This window comes from Carettochelys insculpta, chromosome 6, assembly GCF_033958435.1.
Source record: "Carettochelys insculpta isolate YL-2023 chromosome 6, ASM3395843v1, whole genome shotgun sequence".
In the NCBI taxonomy this organism is placed as follows: domain Eukaryota; kingdom Metazoa; phylum Chordata; order Testudines; family Carettochelyidae; genus Carettochelys; species Carettochelys insculpta.
The window spans coordinates 126,030,660-126,040,210 of NC_134142.1; the positions used below are offsets into that span (position 1 = coordinate 126,030,660).

General features: G+C 65.1%; 1 protein-coding gene across 1 annotated transcript; it reads right to left on the bottom strand.

The window, feature by feature from the left end:
• Positions 1–1,644: 1,644 nt before the first annotated feature.
• Positions 1,645–7,409, bottom strand: BICDL2 (BICD family like cargo adaptor 2). Its single transcript, XM_074998414.1, has 9 exons — positions 7,225–7,409; positions 5,793–6,008; positions 5,346–5,462; positions 5,013–5,159; positions 4,748–4,930; positions 4,254–4,421; positions 3,297–3,427; positions 2,778–2,898; positions 1,645–2,486 (listed from the first exon to the last, which is right to left on the bottom strand). Exons 1-9 carry the CDS (start codon positions 7,297–7,299, stop codon positions 2,307–2,309), a joined length of 1,338 nt encoding a protein of 445 aa, XP_074854515.1. The 5' UTR covers positions 7,300–7,409; the 3' UTR covers positions 1,645–2,306.
• Between the last annotated feature and the right edge of the window lie 2,142 nt (positions 7,410–9,551).

A 9,551-nucleotide genomic window follows, 5' to 3' on the forward strand; every position in this document is an offset into this window, starting at 1 on the left:
AGGGCTGAAGCTGTAACCCAGCTCGCAGTGTTGGGTAGAGGACGTGAATCAGCGTGAAAGTGCAAATCAGGGGGAAGTTGCTGGGAAGGGTCAGTCCTGAGGACAATTTCATGGCCTCCTTTCTCTGGTGTCCTGGCCAGCCCCCTAGTGTGCCTTGTATTGGGTCACCTAGAACCCCTCTACCAAACCTAGCACCACTCTTTTACAGATGCCATGTTCTCCACCACCTCTGCGTGCACAACACGTCAGCCCTGATTTCTCAGCTAACAAAACCGGCTGAACAGTGCACCTTGGGAGCTAGAGCTCCACAGGCTCCAGTGGGTTTATCTACAACCAGCCATGGAGTGATCTAGAACTGTCAATTAACAGCAAGGAAGTGCCCCCTTGAAGGGGCATTTGTGATCTAGAACACCAGACTGGATGTCTTTGTCAACTTGACACATCACTAGGAGTGAATAGCGTAAGCAAGCTCACAGCCAGGGTCATGAACCAGAACCGTTACAACCATGGATAATTCAACAGCCAGTCTAGAAAGGGACAGCCATGTGTTCTTGCACATCCCATAGCCTAACCTGGAACACTCAGATGGCTGATCAGCACCGCCCAGCTTGTCCAGCCCCAGTGAGGTGGGCCGGATAACCCTGTAGGATAACCTAGAACAGAAGTATGGAGTATCCCACGTGGAACACCACCTATCCAGACAGATGAGGCTAGCCAATGCAGATCACTCAGTGGGATAATCTAGAACCTTCATCCAGCCAACACACTGTGCAATAGGATAATCTAGCACAGGGCTCAGCAACCTGCAGCTCTTTAAGGATCTCTGTGTGGCTCCCGGCGCGATAATTGCGAAGTAAAACAAAACCCTCCTGCTTGTTTTTGAAAAAGGGTGAATATCGAAAAGCCCAGCCATGAAGAGCTCCTGTCTAAACAGCAAACGCTGTGTGATCTCAGAACACTGGCTACCTCCCCTTTTGATATGTGCCGTGCATTGTAGGATATGATCCGGTGTCTGTGTTTTGGCGGTGGTGCTAATAAAAAGGAAGCTGGCGGCGTTCCTGCTGGGAAGGGGAACTCGTGTTCTAAGAAAGAAAACAGAAATGAAAGGTGAAGGGCAATGGGCGTCATTGAGCTGGGGGTGGAACAGCTTCAAAAGGAGGAAAATCAGAATTTCAGACGGAACGGCCCCAACCCTTCGCTTTTGTATTGTGTTTGGCCACGCTCCCTCTATGGCTCCTTGGCAACGAGCAATTCGCCAACGCCAAATGCAACCTCGAGGGGCATTTTCTCAACCACACCCCTTTGCCAAACGGCGTCTGGCTGGAGAGGCCTGAGAAAAAAAGGGGGGGAGGAGCAGCTCCAAAGCAAAGTGAGAACACGGCTGCCGAGTGGGTGAGCTCACCAAGGAGCATCTCCGGGGCTGGTCTGGAGGCAGCTCAAGAACTGGTGAAAGGAGGAACGCGGCGCACAGAGGGCGGATAGAGAAGAGAGGCTTTATCGCAGCAGCGAGCAGCCCTCCAGTGATTTCAGAACCAAAACCGAAATGGTTCAGAATCCAGCATACTGCAGCCAGAGGGAAGGTTGGGGACTAGAAGTCAGGCACACAGTGGTACAGACACCCAACGAAAGTGTGAGGAAATAGAATCTGTAAAAAGTTTGTGAACACCCTGCAGGCAACATGTGTCACATTACAAATCATTGTGTGGGCCCCGGTCTTAAAAGGGGGTTACAAAGGGCTCAGTTTGACGTTATTTATTGAGGACTGTCTGGTACTCACGTGCCTCACGGCTCTCAAATTACTGAATTTTACCAAATTTGAAAAAAATGGCTCTTCTTGTTATTTGGTTGCCAACCCCTGGCCTAGCACCTGTGGGTAACTATGACAGCTTGCCCACCTGATAGGACCAGACAACCTAGATCAGCCAACTGCCAAAACTTTGTTTGGTCATTGAGCAGCATTAAACATAGGAAGTTCAACACCTGGAATGGCCCTGTTGATCCCCCTAGAACGTCAGCTTGGGTAAAGGGTTGGTGGAAATTTAGGAGAACAGAAACTCGGAGTAGCCTACCAGCAAATCCGCTGGGTGCACTCTCCAGCTGAGTGATCTAGAACAGCACACTTAGTGATCTAGAACAGCTTGGGGAGCGATGTAGCAGCTAGTTTCCCAAAGACTCATTTCACTGGCACCTTGGTGTCCAGCTGGCTTGGCCACTTCCTGGGGTGCCGGTGTCTTGTGTTTGATTACCCAACCTGGTCCCCTCTGCCTCCCCATCCCCGGGAATCTCCAGAAGCAGCCTCTGGTGTCTCAGCTTTTCCGGAAGAAGGACAGGAAGCTGGTACCACTGGGGGCGCTGTTCCCACGCCGAAAGAACGGCGAGGTCTTGGCTGGCGCTGCCGTTCTGGAGGGAGCTGGGGAGAACATGGATGTCTCTTCCTGCTGCCGCTGCAGCTTCAGCTGCTGCTTGATAATAAAATCCATGTCGTCCTGTGAGAAATGGGGGCACAGAGGTGAACACTGCCGCAGGCTGGGAGGGAACCCAGGAGTTCGGGGCATGGTCTTGCAGACTCTAGCAGCTGGGATAGGGAGGGGACCCAGGAGCCCAGGTCATTGCGCTGGGTGCTCCATCTATCGGGGATGGGACCCAGGAGCTGGGGTGACCCCAGCCACTGAATTAGGAAACCAGGAGTCCGGGTTAATGTCTTGGAGGCTCTTCCAGCTAAGAGAGGGACCCAGGAGTCCTGGGGGAACCTTCCGGCCCCCCACGTCCTGACCCACCTGCCAGCCCTCCAGCTCCTGGGACAGCGCCACCTTCTGGCGGATGGCAGAGAGCAGCTGTTGGCTCATGGCGTCCCGCTCCAGCGAGACCTGGGCCAGCTCCATCTCCATCTGGGCCTTCCTGGGGGTGAGACACAAGGGTCAGACACAGCCCCCTGGCCCCCTCCCCCGACCAGCCCTGCCTCCTCCCCTCCCCTCCCCCAGTCCCTGTCCTCCAGGCAGGCCCCCTCCAGCCCCCTCCCCTCTCTCTCCAGCCCCGTCTCTCTGCTGCCCCCCAAGCACCCCCACCTTCCCCACGCACATGCCCGTCCCTGCCCCCCATCTCTCCCCGCAGGGCCATGGCAGGGGCACATCCCACTTTTGAACACAAGGGGTCTCCCGTCCTCCACGCTCGGTGGCCCAGGGGCACAGGGAATGGGCCGGTCCCCTCTCGGCCGGTGGGCTGGCTCTGGGGGGGCTGGAACCGGGGCCTTGCCCCCAGGAGGTGCTGGGGAGGACGAGGCAGCGCCGGGGTCTCACTTCAGTATGGCCTCATCCCTGTCGGCCACGGCCACTTTGAGGGCCTCGTCCCGGTCGCTCTCCTGGAAGAGGCGTCGCTGGGTGGCCAGTTCCCCCCGCAGGGCGCACAGCTCCACGGTCTGCAGGGTCAGCTGGGGCAAAGAGAGGGGTGGAGCAGGCAGAGCGCCCCCGGCTGGGGAGAGCCCTGTGCCCCCCGCCCCCCGCTGGGGAGAGCCCTGTGCCCCCCACCCCCGGCTGGGGAGAGCCCTGTGCCCCCCCACTGCAGGCAGAGCAACCCCGGCTGGGGAGAGCCCTGTGCCCCCCACCCCCGGCTGGGGAGAGCCCTGTGCCCCCCCACTGCAGGCAGAGCGCCCCCGGCTGGGGAGAGCCCTGTGCCCCCCACCCCCGGCTGGGGAGAGCCCTGTGCCCCCCACTGCAGGCAGAGCAACCCCGGCTGGGGAGAGCCCTGTGCCCCTCCCCACTGCAGGCAGAGCAACCCCGGCTGGGGAGAGCCCAGTGCCCCCCCCCACTGCAGGCAGAGCAACCCCGGCTGGGGAGAGCCCTGTGCCCCCCACTGCAGGCAGAGCAACCCCGGCTGGGGAGAGCCCTGTGCCCCCCCACTGCAGGCAGAGCAACCCCGGCTGGGGAGAGCCCTGTGCCCCTCCCCACTGCAGGCAGAGCAACCCCGGCTGGGGAGAGCCCAGTGCCCCCCCCCACTGCAGGCAGAGCAACCCCGGCTGGGGAGAGCCCTGTGCCCCCCACTGCAGGCAGAGCAACCCCGGCTGGGGAGAGCCCTGTGCCCCCCACTGCAGGCAGAGCACCCCCTGCTGGGCAGAGCCCTGTGCCCCCCCCCCACTGCAGTCAGAGCAACCCCGGCTGGGGAGAGCCCTGTGCCCCCACCCCCCGCTGGGGAGAGCCCTGTGCCCCCCACTGCAGGCAGAGCAACCCTGGCTGGGGAGAGCCCCTGCAAACACTCACCTGGTCCTGGAGTTTCTGTATCTCCAGCTCTTTCTCCCTCAGCTGGTCTGGGCTGCGTTGACTCAGAATCAAGGCCCGTTTAGCACATTCACCCTCCACCTCCGAGGCCCGGGCTGGGGTCTTCGGACCCCCTGGGGCCGCCTCCTCCGACACTGTCCTGGCCAGGGTCTAGCCCAACACAAGAGCAACGGCTTTGGCCCTGCGATGCGGCTGCCTCTGGGGTGAGCGCGGCGCGGGGCACCGTTCCCAGCTGCTTCCCCCTCGCGCGGGGGAGAGAGCTGACGTGCCCCTGGGTGGCAGGGTGGGGCCAAGGGGGCTGGGGTTGGAGGGATTCAGGGCTGGGGTGGAGGACTGGAGCCTGGGGGCGTGGGCTGAGGCTCGGGGTGGGAACGGCCCCGCTCCCAAGGAAGGGGGCTCGAGGGCTCAGGCTAGTCTGACGGAGGGGAACAGACGCCCCCGCCCAGGGCAGGATGCCAGGGATCCCCTCCGCTCACCCTGGCGGGGCCTCCCCTCTGCTCCAGGCTGCCCCCGGCGCTCTGCTCCATCTCCGACTGCAGGGAGGCGGCCGAGGCCTCCGGCAGGCAGAGCCGCATCTCCTCTGTCATCTCCCTCACTCTGCTCTGCAGCCGCCGGTTCAAGACCCGCAGCTCCTCAGCCTCGGCCCGCAGCTGCTGGGCCTGGGGCCCAAGGGGAAAGCAGGGTTAGTCCAGCCCCCGCCTGCCTCCAGCCACCCCCTGCCCCCGCCTGGCACCGCCCCACCTGCAGCTCCTTCTCGTGCAGCTCCCGGCGCAGCAGCAGCAGGTTTTCATGCAGCGTCTCCAGCAGCCCCTGAACGGCCTCGTTCTCCTCCCGCAGCTGCTGGCTCCGGCGCTCCAGCTCCTGCGTCCGCTCCTGCAGCAGCAGGTTCTGCAGCCAGAGACGGGTCAGAGCCGGCGCCTCGGGGGCCAGGCCCTGCCCCCGCCACCCAGTACCTGCCCCAAGGCCGGAGCAGAGCAGGCGCCCCGGGAGGGGGGATGCCCCCGGGGGCCAGGCCCTGCCCCCACTGTGCAGCCGGAGCGGAGAGGACGCCCCCGGGGCAGGGGCCTTGCTCACCTCAGCCTGCAGGCTCTGGCTCTGGGCCACGTGCTCGGCGTTGCTCATGCTCAGCGCTCGATTCCCCACCCACAAGGCCAGCAGCTCGTCCTGCAGCCGCTGCTCCAGCTGGGAGGCCTGGGGGTGGCAAGCAGACAGATGGACAGACGGACGGGAAGAAGGAGGGTCCCTGGGACCCAGCGCTGGCCCTTTAAACCCACCCACTCAGGAGATTTCCCCAGGCCCAGCTCCAGCCCCTTCCACCAAGGGATCTAACCGGGCTCCCGAGCCACTCGGGGGATCTCAACCCTGTAGGCTCGTGGATTATGGAGGGGATGTCCAGGCAGCCAGTACCAGCCACCCCTCCGCTCCCAGGGGACCCAGGAGTCCTGGCTCCAAGCCCTGCCTCTCCCAGCTCTAACCACTAGGCCCCGCTCCCTCCCCGGGTAGCCAGGAGTTTGGGCTGACCTGGCTCAGCTGCTCAGCCAGGCGCTGGTTCTGCTCTGACAGCTGCTGCACGGCCTGGGAGCTCTCCCGGCTGGTGTCCTGCTGCTCCAGTCGCTGGTGGCCCAGCTGGGCTCGTAGGGCCGCCAAGTCGCTCTCCATCTCGGCTGCCCGTGTCTCCCACTCGGCCTGCCCGGCTTCCAGCCGCCGGCGCAGCCCGTACTTCTCCTGCTCCAGCCTCTGTGGGGCCGCGGGCGGGGAAGGAGGTCAGCCCTGGGCAGCCCCCCTGGCCAGCGCCCCCTCGAGGGGAGCAGCCCCCTGGCCCAGCCCCCACCCCCGGCAGACTGGGGTCACTCAGGGCCTGCTGTGTCCGGGCGGTGCCGCCAGCTGAACCTGTTGGGCTGGGTGCTGGGGGGTGTTGGCACAGCTGGGCGGGAGGGGTAATTATGGGGTCACAGGGACAGGTAGAGAACGCAGGCAGAGGCGGGTGAGGGGATGAGTCAGAGGGTGGGAGAAAGTCCCACGCCCCACAGACCAGTCGCCCCATGGCGCCAGCAACAGTGGGTGCTTGTAACAAGGGGGGGCAGGGCTGGCAGGCCAGATGCCTGGGTTCTCTCCTGGGCTCTAGGAGGGCAGTGGGGGCTGGTGGTTAGAGCAAGGGCTGGGAGCCAGAACTCCTGGGTTCTCTCCCAGGCCCTGGGAAGGCAGTAGGGGTTGGTGGTTAGAGCAGGGGGGCTGGGAGCCAGGACTCCTGGGTTCTTTCCCCAGGTCTGGGAGGGCAGTGGGGGCTGGTGGTTAGAGCAGGGGGGCTGGGAGCCAGGACTCCTGGGTTCTTTCCCCAGGTCTGGGAGGGCAGTAGGGCCCAGTGGTGGGAGCTGGCAGCCCAGAGGCCTGGGTCCTCTCCCCTGCCCTGGGAGGGGGTGCCATTGGGTGTGGGTTGCAGGGGAGGTGGAGGATCTGTGCAGACACAGGTGTTATTATGGCTGCTGTAATTCACACCCTTTTTCAGGGAGGGACAGAGAGATGAGATGCTGTCAGGAAAGGGAGCACTGGGCCCATCCAGGCCAGGACAGGCAGGGGACGGGGACAGACAGGGACAGGGACAGGGCTGGGGACAGGCCCAGAAGACAGGCAGGGGCTGCGGACAGGGCTGGGGACAGGCTCAGAGGACAGGCGGGGGCTGGGGACAGGCTCAGAGGACAGGCAGGGACAGGGGACAGGCTCAGAGGACAGGCAGGGGCTGCGGACAGGGCTGGGGACAGGCTCAGAGGACAGGCAGGGACAGGGGACGGGCTCAGAGGACAGGCAGGGGCTGGGGACGGGCTCAGAGGACAGGCAGGGGCTGCGGACAGGGCTGGGGACAGGCTCAGAGGACAGGCAGGGACAGGGGACGGGCTCAGAGGACAGGCAGGGGCTGGGGACAGGGACCTCAAGGGGCCTGGGACCCAGCTCTCACCTCCAGGGCCTCTGCGTGCTCCTGCGCCAGCGCCTGGCACCGGCCCCTCAGCTCCTCGTTCTGCTCCAGCAGCATCTTGCCCAGCTCGGCGGCCAGCAGCAGGTCCTGCTCCTTGCGCTGGAGCAGCACCCCCAGGTCGGCAGCGTCGGGGTCCCCCAGCCCCAGCCCGGGGGCCCCCCGGTGCTCCTCTGCAAAGGGGCAGAACTCCTCACCCAGAGCGGGGGGCGTCTGCAGTAAGGGGGGGGCCCGTACCTCCTCCTCCTTAGGGCACACTGGGGGGTTCAAGGGGGCAGCCATGCACGGGGGGGGGGGGGACGACGAACACCTGGGTCCTATCAGCCCGGGGGGGGGAGGGGGAACCGGACACCTGGGTTCTATCAGCCCGGGGGGAGGGGGGGACCAGACACCTGGGTCCTATGTGCACAGCAGGGGGTGGGGGCAGATGCCTGGGATCTATTGCCCCAGAAGGGGAGGGGGTGGTTCTGCCCACGGGAAGGGAGGGGAGATGGGAGGACGGTCGGGGGGAGCTTAGCCTGGAAGGGGTCAGGACGCCTGGGTTCTCTCCCCCTTGGGATCCCAGCCGCAGGTGCCCAGGTTTCTGTTCCTGTTTATTTCCTGATTCCCTCCCTCCTCCCCACGGGGCCGCCCAGGTGAGTGAGTCCAGCCTCCTCCTGCCGCGCCTCCACCTGCCCCCCCCGCTGCCCCACCTCCTCCTGCCCCTCCCCTTCCCCTGCCCCCCCGCTGCCCCACCTCCTTCCCCACTGCCTCCTGCCCCTCCCCTTCCCCTGCCCCCCCGCTGCCCCACCTCCTTCCCCACTGCCTCCTGCCCCTCCCCTTCCCCTGCCCCCCCACTGCCCCACCTCCTTCCCCACTGCCTCCTGCCCCTCCCCTCCCCTGCCCCCCCACTGCCCCACTTCTGCCAGCCTGGGTCCCCCCCCCACCTCACACCCCAATCCCCCACACTGCTCTCCCAGCCCCATGAGCAGCACCCCAGGCCCCTGACGCTGGCCCCTGCCATCTGCAGCGCTTCCCGTGCCCATCCCCCATCCATTAGTGGGTCCCCTGGGCCCCTCTCGCCGGCGTCCGGGAAGAGGCTGCGTTAGGGAGCGATCGATGGGAGCCGGCGGGGGGGGTCGGTCCTCAGCCCCTCGCCTGAGCTGTGCTTCAAACCCCTCCCCCTCCCCACCCCACCCCCCAAGCCATGTACCCCCCGCTGCTCCCCACCCCTCCTATGTATCCCCCCCTGCCCCTCCGCACCCCCATGTACCCCTCCACCACCCCACCTCACCCCAGCCATGTACCCCTCCCCTGCCCCTCCCCACCCCACCCCACCCATGTACCCCTCCCCTGCCCCTCCCCACCCCCTCCCATTTACCCCTTCCCTCCTCTCCCCCTATATACCCCTCCCCCTCCCGACCCCCTTTCCCTCCCATGTACCCAACCCCCTGCCGATCTCTTGCCCCCACCCACACAACCCTCCCGGCCCTGCGCTGAGCCCCAGGCAGAGGGCACCTGGGAACTCGCCCTGCTCCCCACTTCCTGTTTTTCCTCTTCGGGTGCTGCGGAACCTTCCTCTTGGGCAACCCCAGGCCAGGCTGGCCGCAGCCACAGAAACGGGGGGGCTGCGGATCAAGGGGGGCTGGAGGCATTGGCCTGGTTCTCTGCCCACCGCTGGGACGGCAGTGGGGGCTGGTGGTTAGAGCAGGGGGCGGGAGCCAGGTCTCCTGGGTTCTTTCCCAGCTGTGGGGGGCAGTGGCGGCTGGTGGTTAGAGGAGGGGGGCGGGAGCCAGGTCTCCTGGGTTCTTTCCCAGCTGTGGGGGGCAGTGGGGGCTGGTGGTTAGAGGAGGGGGCAGGCGCCAGGTCTCCTGGGTTCTTTCCCAGCTGTGGGGGGCAGTGGCGGCTGGTGGTTAGAGGAGGGGGCAGGCGCCAGGTCTCCTGGGTTCTTTCCCAGCTGTGGGGGGCAGTGGCGGCTGGTGGTTAGAGCAGGGGCGGGAGCCAGGGCCCCTGGGTTCTTTCCCAGCTGTGGGGGGCAGTGGGGGCTGGTGGTTAGAGCAGGGGGCAGGCGCCAGGTCTCCTGGGTTCTTTCCCAGCTGTGAGGGGCAGTGGCGGCTGGTGGTTAGAGCACGGGGGCGGGAGCCAGGGCCCCTGGGTTCTCTCCCAGCTGTGGGGGGCAGTGGCGGCTGGTGGTTAGAGCCCGGACACCTGGGTTCCCTGCCTGGCGTGGGGCAGGGCTGGGGGTCAGGGCTCCCCTCAGGCCCAGGCTACTTTTACCCCGGGTGAGCGCCTGGGGCTGCCTGGCTGAGGTTCGCAGCGTGTGACTGGGGGAG